Here is a 16282-nt window from a genome sequence, read left to right on the forward strand (position 1 = left end):
TGTTTGTCTTGTTCCTTTGTTGCTTTTAGGTTTATATCCCACATATAAATGATATCATGTGATTTACAACTTTTTCTGTCTGGCTTATTTCACTTAGTATGATTATTTCAAGGAAGATGAGCAGTTTAGAGCCAGTGCGGAAGTTGCATGGATAATCTTCTTCACATACGACATCCAGCCTGTCTAGCAAACTATGGGCTTGTTCTAATGAGCAAAAGGTGGGGAGGTAGCAGGTGCCTGGGATTGGTTTTTTGGTAAAGCAGAAAAAAATGGGTGAGGCAATACCACTTTTCCTGCAGCAAATATCTGTCAGCAGCCAAACCCTGGAGACTGAACCCTATAAAGTTATGTTACTTTTAGTCTCAGGTGGGCCCATGGAAGGGAGAGGGATGGAGGCCAAAATAATGGAGAGGAGAGTAATGAAGGCTCCTGCCCACTGGGATCCCAGCCCTGGGGACTCTTTGTTTGCCCTCAGCTTCTCCCAGCTGGTATTTCACATGCACCTGGGAAGAAAGAGGATAAATCCTTCCGTGACAGCCAGAGCCTGATGTCTTTCACTGACCCCGGTGCCATTCTGCCTACCTTCTTCTTTTTCCAGGACAATTACCTGGGGTTCACTTTTTGAAAATTAGCCGTTACTGGTGAGTCTCCACTGCTATCCTCTGCCAGGGCTGCAAGGGTCGGTATTAGAGGATCACATGAGAAGAAAGAGAAAAATCAGGGAGAGGGAAATGTATGGGTGATAGGAAAGCAGCAATCCTGGAAGAAAGGGTCTGAGTTCTATTTCTGACTCCTCCCTTAAATGCTTGAATGAACTTAGGCAAGTGTATTCCCCACATTGGGCCTTATTTAGTATTTTTATTTTTATTTGTAAAATGAAGTCTTGGAATCCAGGATTCCAACTGAGTAATATAAATATTTGAGCAATGAATGGAAGGGACCAAATAGGAGCTATTATAAAAATTAGAAGAAAACCAGCAGATTCCAGCATCAAGAATTCCAAAAGAGAGCTTTAAAAAAGAAGGCATTGCCATAAGACACAACTATTGCAAAGAAATCAGATATAATTAAGTCATCACTATCCCTCCTTGTTACATTCTCTGACCTTTCTTGACACATCAGTTTATTCACTAAAGATTTTAGTACTGACTCAGTTTTCTCTTTCCATTACTGATCCACATATAATCCTCACTAATTTTCAATACCCCTACTTTGTTCCAATCAGAAGCCTCATTCTCAGCTCCTTGACCTATTCTCATCAAGGACTGCATTCTTTACCTTAAATCAGCAACTCTATCCCATCCCATATACTACAGCCCTGGTCCCTTCTTACCGTTTCTTACTCTCTCGTTAACACTTCTTTTTATTCAGATTAGTGTCCACAGCACAGCTTTATAATCACTCCTTTGCATTTACCCTGAACTTCAGTCATGCTAGCCTATCCTAACTTCAACCTAGTTAAAGTCAACACTCTGCATAGCTCTCTCCTGCATTGGAGTAGCTGAATGTAGTGATTGAAAGCATATCTAAATGCTGACTGGTTCCGCTTTGTTTTGTTTTTTTTTTTGTTTGTTTTTGCTTTTTAATATTTAATGGATCTTAAGTTCCTTTTTATTTTCTTTTTTTTTAATGTATTGGGTGACATTGGTTAATAAAATTATATGGGTTTTAAGTTTATAATTCTATAGTACATGATCTATATATTGCATTGTGTGTTCGCCACCCAAAGTTAAATCTCCTTCCATCATATATTTTATTCAATTATCACTGACGTTTAGTATTATTTTATGTTAGTTTCAGGTGTCACCATAGTGGTTATACATTTATATAAATTATGAAGTGATCCCGCCGATAAGTCTGGTGCCCACCTGGTACTATACATAGTTATGACAATGACTGGTCCCACTTTGAATTAATAAACATCAAATGGGCCTTTATCACTGCCTAGAATCCTACTACATTGCCCTAGTACATCTATTCTCTCCCTCTTCCTCTTTCTCTCACAAACACACTAGAATTAGATTTTCTTTCCAATTATTCCACTGAAACAGTTCTTCTCAAGATCAGCCATGACTTCCACATTGTTAAACCCTTTGGTCACTTCTCAGTCCTTATTCGCTTGACCCCGTAGCAAAATTGCATGTAATTGATTCATTCTTCTTGAAACTCATACAAGACTACACTTCTCATTTTCTTCCTAATGGCATTTTTTCCTCAATCTATTTTAGTGGAGCCTTCTCTTCTTAGCCTGTAAGTTTTAAATTTGCCTAGAGCTCAATACCAGAAACTTCTTTCTACACTCACTTCTTAGATTTCCTCATCCAGCCTATGTGCTAATAGCTCTCAAATTTCTCTCTTCTTCAACTTACTTCTGAAGTCCACATTTATACTACTAAGTTAATAAAGACAAATAAATGAAAACCCCATTGAGAGAAGTGATTATAAGTTAAATTTTTTGACATACTTTTGAGATAACTGTGAAACATCTAACTGCAGATGCTCAGCATCCTGTGAGATATGTGAGCTTGGAAATCAAAAAAGAAAAGTTACAGAGATATATTTGATACTAGTTAACATATGGATGGTAAATAAAGTCATAATATTACCTGAGGAAGAGCAAAGAGTATGGTCAGAAAATTGTCAGGAGATGGAAATGGCTCTAATTAAGAGATGAGCAATGAAGACAAGCCAGCAAAGGAGTCTGAAAAGGAATCCAAATAATACAAATATAAAGAAAAACCTTGTGAGGGTCGTGCTACCAACAAAAGTTTCAATCAGATAATGAGGGAAGTGGAATTAATAACAGTGAAGTAGATGATTCCAAAGATGATGATGATGACAATTTTGCTTATAATGGTGTGAATGTGAATGAAACTAAAGAATTAATAACCGTAAATGTCCATTTATTTTCAGCTCGGTACTTGAGGAATGCCAGCCCAATATCACCTCAGTCCTCAATTCATGCTCTTGTCCAACAGCACTCAGTTTAGCCCCCTATTCTACCTCACCAGCTTTCCTGGATTGGAAGCCATCAAACACTGGATTTTCATCCCCTTTTTTCTTATGTACCTGGTGGCCATCTCAGGCAATTGTTTCATTCTGATAATTATTAAGACCAACCCTCATTTGCACACACCCATGTACTATCTACTATCCTTTCTGGCCCTCACAGACCTGGGACTGTCAGTATCTACTTTGCCCACTACAATGGGAGTCTTTTGGTTCAATTCTCATGGTATCTATTTTGTAGCCTGCCAAATTCAGATGTTCTGCATCCACTCATTTTCCTTCATGGAGTCCTCAGTACTCCTTGTCATGTCTTTTGACCGCTTTGTGGCCATCTGCCACCCCCTGAGGTATTTGGTCATTATCAATGACCAGCGAGTGGTCAGGGCAGGCCTGATTGTCATCTTCCGGGGACCTGTGGCCCTTGTTCCTATTGTCCTCCTCCTGAAGGCTTTTCCCTATTGCGGGCCTCAAGTCCTCTCTCATTCTTTCTGTCTCCACCAGGAGGTTATACACTTGGCCTGCACAGACACTACCTTCAATAACCTCTATGGGCTGACTTTGGTGGTGTTCACTGTGATGCTGGACCTTGTGCTCATTGCTCTGTCTTATGGAGTCATCCTACACACAGTGGCAAGACTGGCCTCCCAAGAAGAGCAGCATCGAGCCTTCCAAACGTGTACCTCGCACCTCTGTGCTGTGCTGGTATTCTTCGTGCCTATGGTGGGGCTGTCCCTAGTGCACCGCTTTGGGAAGCATGCCCCACCTGCTGTTCACCTTCTTATGGCAAACGTCTACCTTTTTGTGCCCCCCATGCTTAACCCAATCATATACAGTATTAAGACAAAGGAGATCCGCCATGCTATCAGCAAGCTCCTGGGTCTTAGAAAGGCCGGTGCTGAGTCCTAGGGCTAAAATTCCTCTGGCTGCCCAGAAGAGGGTCCCCAATCAGTCCAAGCATTGAGTACCTATTATTACACCCCATATTTCCCAAGACTTTTTTCCATCACCCTAAATAAAATATGAGTGAGATTCTTTCTTGAGTTATGGATTAAAGATGCTGACCATCTCTTGCTTAAATGATAATGCCTCCTCCTATATATGAGATCTAGCATTTTGAGTTACATCAAAAGCTGCTCAGAGGAAGACTCTGTTGAGGGTCATCATCAATGTGCAGAAAATAAAACTAAAATGAAACTAAACAAAAACTAAAAAAAAAAAACAATACCTTTAAAAGACACTCAGAGCAGAACTTGGTAGAAAAGAGATAAACACCAATTCTAATCCACCTCAGGAAGTGTACCTCTTCCCATGACTTCACGTGATTGCTTACCTCATCTCTACCTGGCCAAGGTCCTTCCCTTCATTTTCTGTCCTGGGTAAGCAGTATGCTTTGGACTCTCAAGTCACATTGGAAGAATCAGAACTTCTGCACTCTCCCCTAATGGTTAATTCAGACAGAATTCTTTCAAATCTTTCTGAAATGTGCTCCCTTCTGGCCTTGCTTATCTAGGAGAAGCCCTTGACCCCACCTGTGACTCTTCTTATCTCTGATTTTACCTTTGCTATGGACTCCTGAGTCTCACAACCTCAGGTCTGACATTAAGCTAAAATCAGTTTTTTCTTCTAGGTACATTTAGTTGTGAGATCTTGCTCGATGACATGCAATGCAACAAAAATTCAATGAAGGAAACTACCACATGTCTCATTCTCATTTTCTTCCTAACGGCATTTTCTTCCTAAATCATAATCTCATTGCTGAGAAGGTTGTAAAATCAGCAGAAGATTATTCCTACCATTAATTAAATGAAATTTATGTTGGAGTCTCAGCGTTGAGGTTGCTTGCTCAAGAACATTGTCAATGACAGTCTCCCTCTCCAGAGCAGATACTTCATTGGTCTCTTCTCACAGAACTCTGCATTTCTCATTGCAGCATTTGTCACATACATACCAGTATGTGATATAATCATACATATCAGTGTATTATTTTATGTTTTAGTTTAGGTTTCTTTTAACCTTCCAGAATAGGTTACTAAATTAAGCTCCTTGGGGGAAGTATGCATGTTGGGTTTACCAGTAAATCTCTATAAATGCAATCCCTGGCAGATAACAGATACCCAATAAATAAATACTAAATGAATTTATGAGTACATAAATACATAAAGTGGGATCCAAAGCTGAGATAGAGAACTTATTTTTCTTTTCTAGAGAATCCTTCCTCTTTATATTTAAGAAGCCAGAGAAGACTCCTTTCTGATGTCATTCATCAAAGGGATGTTCCCATCAGTTTCCAATTCTGCTTTGTTCAGGTACTTTGGGCCTTCCCACCCTCTCCGCCACAGGTTAAAATTACCATGACCAGAAGTACTTCCTGAGAGCTGCTTTTCATAGCTCTGGGCTATGGGAAACTGTGTATATAAACCACCACTCCTGCCTGATCCAAGGCCTAACAGAAAACTTGCTGGGTCTGTTTAATCAATAAAATTTTCTATTTCTTATCATGGACTTAGGAGTTTAGAGTTTTATGGGCCCTGAAAAGACAATTATTTTCTCAAAGGCAGATATTGTGTCATATTAATCTTTACATTCAAGTATATGGTACAAAATTTGTAGTCTCTACATATTTGCTGAATAAATGAGTATCAATAACTACCTAGTAGGAAGAAGGGTTTTGAAGGGAGGCTTAAAGAGAGGATCATAGAAAAGATTTAGGGTCAAACAATACATTTTCTTATAATGATAGCAGCTAGTGGGAGAAGAAAATGAAGGATCATCTGATCTGCTGAAATTGCTCCAGGCGGTACTGATGGATCCTAGATTTTCATGCACAATAACTGGGACTCCCAAAAACTAAGTTCTAGAAGGATATTGATTCTTCTTTGGTGTTTGTCAGCTCTGCATTTATCTAAGGAGTTTTCTCTGAAAGCCTAAGACCCAAGGGAGAAGGACAGATAGCTTTATAATTGCCAGTGCAGCAGATCCCGAGTCAATCAGAAGAGGCTGGGAGAGGAGGGAGAAGCACTACAGGGTTCAGGAAAGAAGCTACTGACAGCAAGGGATCAGTAAGTTATTGGAAGTTCTTTGGTTTATGGATAGAGGCAGCAATTCCAATGAGCTCTATGATACCTCTTATCTAGCAGGTCTCTAACTGGGGTTACAAGGCAGGCCAGCTTCCAAGACAATGGCTGGTCTGTGGTTAGAACAGCTGTTTTATTATATCTCACCTTGATCATTTTGCTTAGAAGGAGAGACCAGAATTTGTTAGTGGGCTGGGCTTTGAAGTGGAATGGTACAGGATGTGGAAGGCAAGGAGTCATAATCTCAACAACTCCAACCTGATTGATGCAGCTTCTAACACTTCACAGCACTTCTTTCCACAGTCCCATTAAACCCTAGTTTCCCTGGAAAGAAAACAAGATACCTGTGAAATCTTCTATCACAGAACAAAGTTAAAGTGCAGAGCAGAGGAATTTGGTCACCTCATCAAAGTCATGTGGTTGGCTTGTCTAAAAACCGCTTAAGAGCTCAGAGCTCCCAACACTGAGTTCCATACTCTCCATTATTGTTGGATCACTCATTAACTTTCTCTTAGAGCCCACCACAGACAAGAAGGAAAGGTCTGTAGCTGTCATATGGTAGATAACTGTTATAAGGAACTTTCAGTAAGAAAGTATTGTTGGAAACTGCAAATAATAATAATCTACATCTATTGAGTGCACTACATGTAGAATTGCATACAAATAACTCTATAACCTACAAAGTAGGTATAATAATTGTCTCTATATTTCAAGTGAGGAAGCTGAGATCAAGAAAATAATTTGTATAATCATAGAGTGCATAAAATATTGGAGCTATGATTTGAACACAGATCTGATTCCAAAGCTACTTCCTTAACCACCACATGATACTGCTTAATGAGTTTTTGTCTAGAGAGCCACAGGACTAGATAGATTCTTCACTGTCCAGTAGCCTTGAGATGAGAAGACTAAACAAAGGGCCATGGGAGTTTTCCTGGCCACCTTTTCTAGACACTGACTTAAGGCCCCTTAGTACCTTACCCTCCCACAGTTCCTCATGCTTCTCCATATCAGTCCCTCTGTCAACATCTCCCATTCCCCATCCTCTCTTCTCCCCATCCCTCCCTCTCCTGTTGTTTCACAAGAGACTCTCTCTTCTCCCCAAACTCCTTTTTTCTTTCATTTGACCTCCCACTCTGCCCCTCTTTCTGTTTCTCTCTCTATCCTTCCCCATCCTCTCTCAGTCCCTAAGCTTCCTGTCAGTTTATTCAATGGATTTCCCCTTCACTGTTCCTCAGTGTCTATCCTCTCCCCAGTTCTCTCTTTATGTGTTTTGGCCATCCTTATCCCTCCTCTCAGTCTTTTAGCAACCCTCTCTCTGACCTTATCTTCCCCTTTTTCCAGGCCCTTAATCCTTCTCTCTGCCTCACATCTTCCTCATCTTCTGCTCCTGAGTTTCTCCTTCTAAGTTTCACACCCTGCTCTTTCTCTGACACTAGGCTTGCCTTATTCTGTCCTTTGACATCTTTATCACCAGCTTTTACCACATCTCCATTTTTCTTCCATCTTCTTGTGGTCTTTCAGCCTCTCATACTTCTTGAACCATTATTCTCCCCAAATTTGCCCCTCAGCATATTCTTATTAAGCCACCATTTCACAGTCTCTCACTCTTCTCTACCTGACCCAAAAATAACTTCTTCCACTTCTCAGACTCATTTCTCAGTCAGTCCCTCATCCTTGCTTTCTGTCCTTCAGTTTATGCTGTGATATATTTCTCAGGACCCCCTTTCCTTACTGCCTCTCAATTACTCCCTCAGTCCTTTAGTCTCTCAGTAGATCTTTAATCTTTCCAAGGCACATGGCACTTTATGCCAAGATCTAAAGCACCATCACATTAAAGTGGAGATAGAATTTATTTCCGAATAACAGGAGAGGGTAAAGGGTAAGAGCAATAGGGAAAATTACAAGAAAATCACTTTTGGTTCAAGAGCAATAGCATATATTTATTGTTTATTATACCCAAATTTTGTGCTGAGTTCTGTACACATGGTGTGGCAATTAAAACACACTCATTCTTTAATTAGGAAATATCATTATCATTATTTTACTGACGAAGATACAAAAGAAAATATTATTTCAGATGCTGAGATCCAGGATAGCAGGGTGTCTTGTGAACATCTCTCCAGGTACCTCTGCTTTTGTACTTAATAAATGAATTTAAGCAAGGAACTGGCTTTGTCATTGTTACTTCTGTTCCAAGGGATGCTTACCTTAGAAACATTTCTCTAGTAAGTTTACTTGATTTATTAAAGTTGTGTAAGTTGTTTGAGTCCTCCAAATTGATTTCTGGGGAGAGATAGCTTTGAAAATACAGAGACAACAAAAAAAGGAAGAAAAAGAACAGAAACAAAGGAATAGGCATGTCAGTACACCTTGAAGTTAGAGATGAAAAAAAAGAAATCTCAGGAGTTAGAATGAAGGTAGCAGCTTTAATTATATAGGCTATATAGAATAAATTAGTGTGACTTTATGAGAAGAAGAATGAGATTCCCAGGGGACCTGAGAAGATGCCTGAGGCATGAGATACTGGACAGTGAGTCACAAGTTCCTTGAGAGGGGTTGAGATAGGAAAGAATCAAGATACTTCTTATCCTGATCACATGGATGCGCAGAGAGGAATACATAATGACAATAAGGAGATAAAGCAGATTGGATGAGGCAACTCTTTACAAGCATCCTCAATTTGCTTAGAAAAATTAGAGATAATTTGTCCTATAGGAAATGCTTGAAGAGGTCATACAAAGAAGACAATTTGGAAGGAACAGAATTTTTGAGAATCTGCACATTCGGTTCAAGTTGAGCTATATAAATTTTTCTAAGAGAAGAAAAAGAACTATCATTCACTAGCTGGTCAAGAACAAGAGTAGAGAAAACTTGTGTTGATGCTTAATGTCATTGAAGTAAGTAAAGGGTTAGATGGAAATGAGAGAAGGGGGTAGGGCAGAAGCAGGAAAAGGACAGGCTGTGAGGGCAGTGATTCAATGAGAGATCATTGAGTTCCAGAGTGAGCAGAGAGGCTAGACCAGCCAACAGGGTTTTGGTACCCAATGACAGAGGGATGGCTCCTGCTTACTGGCCTAGTAACCTTCAATCATATTGCCACTTTTCTTAGAGTGAATAGACCTCTTGAGAATGATGATGTCCACCCTACCAAGCACCAACCTGAGCTTCTCTACATTCCTGCTAACAGGTTTCCCAGGACTGGAATGGGCTCACCACTGGATCTCACTGCCCATTTTTATAGGATACCTTGTGGCTCTCTTGGGTAACGCCACCATCTTGCATCTAGTACGAACTGACCCTTCTCTCCACCAGCCCATGTACTACTTCCTAGCCATCCTGGCTGTGACAGACTTTGGCCTGTGTATGTCCACACTGCCCTCAGTGTTGGGAGTGCTGTGGTTTGATGCCCAGATGGTGGGCCTGGTACCCTGTGTTCTGCAGCAGCACTTCCTACACTCCTTCTCCTTCATGGAGTCAGCTGTGCTCTTTGCCATGGCTCTGGACCGCTTGGTAGCCATCCGATTCCCACTGCGCTATGCATCTGTTCTTACAGGACCTCGTGTGGCATTGTCCGGGGTTTTGTTGGGCATGCGGAGTGCCGCCATCACTGCTGCACCCTCATTGTACCTATTGAAATTTGACTACTGTCGCCCTGGGGCACTGTCCCATGCTTATTGCCTTCACCAGGACATGATCCGCCTGGCCTGCTCTGACACACATTTCAACAGACTCTATGGACTGTGCATCATCATGCTAGCTATGGGCTCTGATGTCCTTTTCATCTTGCTCTCCTATACTATCATCTTCCGCACCGTGCTGGCCATTGCTTCTGCAGGAGAGAGACTCAAAGCTCTCAACACTTGTGTCTCCCACATCCTGGCTGTGCTCTGCTTCTATGTGCCTGTGCTAGGCTTGTCTATTGTGCACAGATTTGGGCACCACACCTCACCCCTGGTGCACATCCTCATGGGCACTGTCTCTGTGCTCTTCCCACCCCTGATGAACCCTGTTATCTATAGCATCAAGACCCAGCAAATCCGCAGGGCCATCCTCAAAGTAGTTTCATTGGGGAAGATACAATGAGATATTAGAGATGGACTACATTATTCAAAATGAGGAATGAGTGAAAGTTTCTTTGTTAGAGTCCTCATATAACAAAGCAATTTCTGTTTACTTGATTTTAGTTTGATCAATTGATTGTACATCATGAATAGACTTTAATGTTAAAATCAAATAAAATTGATGTTTATTACTACTTATGTATATACTTATATAGTCACTACTTTCTTACATTAAAAAATGATTATTTTTACAACAATGTGTATTCAATATAATTTTTATATTATCTCTTCTATTAGTCTGTTAAAACTCTAATTATATAATAATTTTGTTAGGGTTGAAGTGTCACTTCATATTCTTGAATGAACTGATGATTTTACCATCATTCCTCACAATATAATAGTTCTATTTATGCAATTATATCCATCTATGAAGGATAAATTTTTTGGTTTTCTTAACCCCATTTTTCATATCATATCATATCATATCATATCATATCATATCATATCATAGTTTGGAACTCAGAAATAAGTCCTGAAACCCTGCCATATTTTTCCTCATTTTTTTTTTTTTACTATCTAATTGTACAAATATACTTAATTTCTGTTATCCACATTTATTTATTCTTATCTTCACAGGTCTTAATTTATCTTTAAAAATAATAATTACAAATATAAAATATCCATCTAAGAAACTTAGTTTAAAAAAAAAAATGGTCAATGGCCATGCCACCCCAAACAAGCACATCATCTTTTAGTTCTTAACATTCAATTTTAAAATAGCTTCCTTAAGAAAGTATTTTTATTGACTCCAAGATGAATTTAGATTCTCTTGCTATAATTCCTTGTGTGTCCCGTTATTCTCCTACTAAAATTCTTAGCAAAATAAATCACAATTCCTTGATTTATGTTTGTTGTGTTCACCAGACCATTAGCTCCATAAGGGCAGAAATCACCATCTGGTTTTCCAGTATTTTTTCCTTGTGCTCAGTGCATGTCTCCTTTTCAGACAGGAGAAGAGAGTAAATGTGTAAATGGATAAATAAAATGGAATAGAGACTATTTTGTATTGTATGGCTAGGGAACCACTTAATTTAGTTAAGATGTAGGATTTGTAAAAAATTATCCATTGTAAGAATTAAAAGGAGAATAAATGAGAAAAAAGTATTGCTCTGAAAGAATAGAGTACAGTGAGAAAGGATAAATGTCATAAAGAAATAATTTCAACGTAAGCAAATATCAAACTATTTATGGCCTTGTTAGCCAATGTAAAGAAATGGGATTTTTAAAATGTGTCTTTCAAAAATATATGTCATTCAAAAACATGACAGCTTTTTGGAGCATGGCTTGAAGGTAGGAAAAAGAAAGGTGAGAGGTCAGTTATGAGGTATTTCAGAAGTTCAGATGAAAGTTAGAGGGCATGTGATAGAAGTAAGGGAGGCATAAATATAAAACTAGAGAAATATTCCATTGTACATATACGGCACATCTTCTTTATCATAATTTATCGATGCACACAGGTTGCTTCCATATCTTGGCTATTGAGAATAATGCTGGAATGAACATAGAGGTGCATATATCTTTCAAATCGATGTTTTTGTTTTCTTTGGATAGATATCCAGAAATCAAAATCTGGGTCACACGATAGTTCTATTTTTAGCTTTTTGAGGAACTTTCATACTGTTTTCCATAGCAATTGCAGCAGTTTACAATCCCACCAGGTGTGCCTGAGGATTTTCCACATCCTTGCCAACACTTGTTATCTGTTGTCTTTTTGACAATAGCCAATCTGATAGGTGTGAGGAGATATCTCAGTGTGGCTTTTATTTGCAATTCCCAGATGATCAATGATACTGACCATTGTTTCATGTGTCTCTTGGCCATCTGTATGTCTTCTTTGAAAAAAATGTCTATTAACAATCTCTTCCCACTTTTGAATCAGATTGTTTGTTTTGAGTTGCATAAGTTCTATAAAGAACTTATAGATATTTTGAATATCAAACCCTTATCAGATATGTTATTTGCAAATACTTTCTCCCATTCAGTGAATTGCCTTCTGGTGTTGTTGATGGTTTCTTTCACTGTGAAAAAGTTTTTTTTAATTTGATGTAATCTCATTTGTTTATTTTCATTTTGGTTGCCCTTGCCTGGGGAGACATATACAAAAAAATGGCCATAAAAAGAATGAAATTTTGCTATTTGTGACAACATGGAGAACCTAGAGGATATTACACTGTGTGAAATAAGTCAGACAGAGAAAAAAAAACCATACATAAGCCAACATAATGTATCATACCTAAATAATAATTAACATGTGTTTTCACAAGTTCCTTCTCTGTTGCTCCTGCTAAATGATAATAAACTTACTAGATTCTCAATGTCTCCAAATAAGCCCATCCATTACTACTGCGCACTACCTAAAAATGGAACGTGAAGGATTTTATTTCTGTTATGATATTGGCATTGAAGGATTAAAATTTTTCTTTCCCTTTTTCTCTATTCCAAAATCACACATGTAATACCCAAACTACACACATTAACCACACCATCTCTAATTTAGGAAAAGGAAAGTTGACTATTTATAGTCTAGTATGTTTCAAGTACTGGTAAGCAATTTATCTGTTTTATCTCATTTAACTGTCAGAACATCCCAGTGAGGTATGTTTGTTACAGATGACAAAACTGGCTCAAGGAAGAAGTGAATTGTTTAGTTAGTAGATTTGTGACATAGATAATATGTTAGTAATAGGTAAAACCATCATTATGTATGTTTTTTTTTTATTTTCTTATCATATTAACACAGTGAGTGGTACATAGTTAATTCTTAATTTTAAAAATAAGTTTAAAAATATTAATTAATTCAGGAATCCACACCAGTAGTGAAACTGGGAAAAAAAGTCAGAGAGGGGCACATACCTTCTGATTTCATTTATATATGAAACCTAAAAAACAAAACAAATAAACAAAACAGAAACAGACTCATAAATATAGAGAACAAACTGATGGTTGTAGGGGTCGGGGGGATAAAAAGCTGATGGGGAATAAGAGGTACAAATTTCCAGTTAGAAAATAAATAACTCATAGGGATGTGATAATACAGCATCGGGAACATAGTCACTATTATTGTAAGAACTTCGTACAATGACAGATGGTTACTAAACTTTTTGTGGTGATCACTCCATAAAGTATATAAAATGTTGAATAACTATGTTGTACATCTGAAATTATGTAATATTGTATGTCAACTATACTTTAATTTTAAAAAAGCAATATTTAAAAATAGAACTAGAGAACTTGGTTGGTTAGATATGATTATGAGCAAAGAGACAAATCAAAGATAATTCACAGACAACAGGCATGAATAAGCAGATGGTGATACAATTCAATGAGGTGAGAAAAATTGACGTTGTGGAGAAAGAACTAGAAAATAAGATTAAGAACATTGTTATTAACATATTAGGTTTGAAATGTCTGTAAGACATCAATAGGTGAGGTCAGTTTTTATCTGGATGTTTGAGTTTGGAGCTTAGATTTGTAATTTTGTGAGTTCAGCATATAACTGGCATTTAAATTCATGAAAATGGAAATAGCATTTAGGGAAAGTAAGAAAGGTGAGATGTTCCTAAACAGAATGCCAAAAAAAAACATAACATTTACAGTTCTGTTAGAAGTGTACAATTTAGCAAAGAAGACTACAGGGAAGGTTAATTTTAAAAATATATATAATTTCAAAGGATAATTAATACAATAACAATAAATTAATAGCTGAATTGTGATTTTTGCTTACCATTGTAAGAATGAGTTAACATGGTTTTAAATTTGCTAATCCTAAGACCCAGGTTCTTCACCTACGAAATCAGGATGTCCATAAAGCATATAACAATTTAATAGCAGTTGGGAAATATTTCTAAGAGCTGTCACTTAAATAAGCATTGTTAAGAATATAGAAATAACAATGGCTCCCTCCAGTCAGGCTCTTGAAGTACGATGATTAGAAAGCAGCCTGAGAAATAAAATAAGTTAAAATAATTTGTTATTATAAAATGTGTTTGCTTCAGCTCTTAACCTAGTCATTTGTCCATGACATATTTATCTTTTCTTGATTCTCATGTACAAAACATATGTTCTTATTCTTGTTTAATAGATTTGTTATGTTTACATAAAGTAGGAGGATAGACTCAGAATAGGACTCTAAGCTGTAGCTGGAACATAAGTGCTCCACACAAATTAGCTGTTATTAAACAGATCACTTAATCTCTGTTTAATTTCAGGGAAAATAGAATGGAATTCTTCTCAGGGTGCAGATTGTGGTAGCTATGGAGGAAGAATGGGAAACCTTACCCCTAAATGGTTTGTTGGAAAACCTGAGTGCTGAGTACATATTCAATTTTGCCAAAAGACTTCCTCATCTTGATAGAGTTGCTTAGCCATCACCTCTAGATTTGGGATACAAGGATCATAAATGACACCAGGTTTAAAAAGACGATGAGAAGTATGATATTTTCATCACCTAAATGAATCTAAGTTGCTGTTGTTGGAGAAATCCATGGATATTTTCCCTGGCAACCAGGCCAAGTAAGGGACCCTATTTATGAGTCTTTAGATTACAATATGATCAAGGACACTACAATAAGTGTCATACAGCTAATTTTCAATGATTTGGTGATAATTCAGAACGCAGGAGCAACTGAGAAGCTTAAAGTGAGGAAATCACCATGATAACTCAGGCCGCAAAGAACTGTCTGATCTGGATATGGGGATTCTAGGTCAGAGGAGGCTAGGTGAGATGACTGTCTATGGAGAATGTGTTTAGGACTAGATCTCATACTGATGGCTGAGGGGGCCATTAGCAGAGTCAGTGTCTGGTTCAAAACAAGATATCAAAAGCGATCTAGGGATAAAGGCAAGAGGAAGAGCAGAGTTGAGAAGATTGAGGGGTAATTCTAAAGGAAAGTAGGAATGATTTCTTTGGCAGTGAGATTCTGCTTGTGATGAAGTATAATCACATGTTTTAAGTGCCTACTGTTTTTTATATTTGTCCAATTAAGTTTTCTCGTTAAATTTTCTTTTTTGCCCATTGAAGCAAGTATACTTATTCTCAACTTTTACTCAGATCTGGGGATTCTTTCCTTAGGTTAGCAACTCAAGGACTTTATTCGTCATATCACCACCTACATTTAATGGTAAACATATTTGTGAGAAGACATGCATGTTCATAGATTCATGCAAACTTGCAAACATGAATTCTACATCAAGGAGCATGGTTATACATATAGCTGCCCACACATGTATGCATATGTGTGTGTTCATGTGTATGTTTACATGCTCATATAGACATATACATATATACCTACACATACATATGCGTCCTCTTGTCCTGTGTTTTCTCATAATTTGCCTTATGACTCCCCAGAGAGCATCTCCTGAGATACAATTATTTCTGCAGGCCCAGAGGCAGTATGATCTTCTGAGACTGGTTTGCCTATGTTTCCAAGGACTGACTGGCAAAAATGGGGGAAAGAAAGAGCTAATTCTGGAGTTATGATAAGAAGTCAAGAAGACCAGTCAGCTTCTGCCTCCAGGTAGTGAGCTGGAGACCAGGCCTGAAACCAAATACATTGAAAGGCAGGTGGGCCTTCACAGAGAAGAAGTGGAGTTTGCTTGGAAGTGTAATCTATGGGATCAGGAGGATGAGAAATCTATTCAGGTGAACTGAATGAAGGGTTTTTGTTCTGAGATGCTCTCATTTTATAAAAGAAGATAAAGTACTTTTCTCCCCAAACTCCAAGCCTAAAAGATAACACTGTATATTAGTGTGTACCTTCTTTCCTGCTTTACCTATTCACTATCTTTCTTCCCATTTCTTAAGCCCTGGTGATATGCTTAAAATATAGGCTGTAGGTCTTCTTTGGAAGAGCTTGCAAACAACTAGAAGTCACATAAACTAGATTAAAGGGTAGTGCTGTCAGAGGCTGTTATACATAAGTGAGGAAAGAAATCACAGAATTAACATCTGAGCTAGATGTTATAAAACAATGGTGGAAGTTGTATTTATTTGAAAATATAAATTTTTATTAGCATAGAATATATTAAAAAATTTTATGTTGAATGAGAAGGGACTGCTGATAACATTTCTAA

At 37.9% G+C, this 16282-nt stretch overlaps 2 protein-coding genes across 2 annotated transcripts; both read left to right on the top strand.

Moving 5' to 3' along the window:
• The first annotated feature begins 2912 nt into the window (after nt 1–2912).
• LOC105307564 (olfactory receptor 51M1) lies at nt 2913–3949 on the top strand. The gene has a single exon (XM_011383112.2). The coding sequence runs from the start codon at nt 2929–2931 to the stop codon at nt 3913–3915; it is 987 nt and encodes a 328-aa protein (XP_011381414.1). The 5' UTR covers nt 2913–2928; the 3' UTR covers nt 3916–3949.
• A 5266-nt stretch (nt 3950–9215) lies between these two features.
• Nucleotides 9216–10169, top strand: LOC105307565 (olfactory receptor 51L1-like). Its single transcript, XM_011383113.1, has one exon. It carries the CDS (start codon nt 9216–9218, stop codon nt 10167–10169), a length of 954 nt encoding a protein of 317 aa, XP_011381415.1.
• The last annotated feature ends 6113 nt before the right edge of the window (nt 10170–16282 follow it).

This window comes from Pteropus vampyrus, unplaced genomic scaffold, assembly GCF_000151845.1.
Source record: "Pteropus vampyrus isolate Shadow unplaced genomic scaffold, Pvam_2.0 Scaffold504, whole genome shotgun sequence".
NCBI classification, from domain to species: domain Eukaryota; kingdom Metazoa; phylum Chordata; class Mammalia; order Chiroptera; family Pteropodidae; genus Pteropus; species Pteropus vampyrus.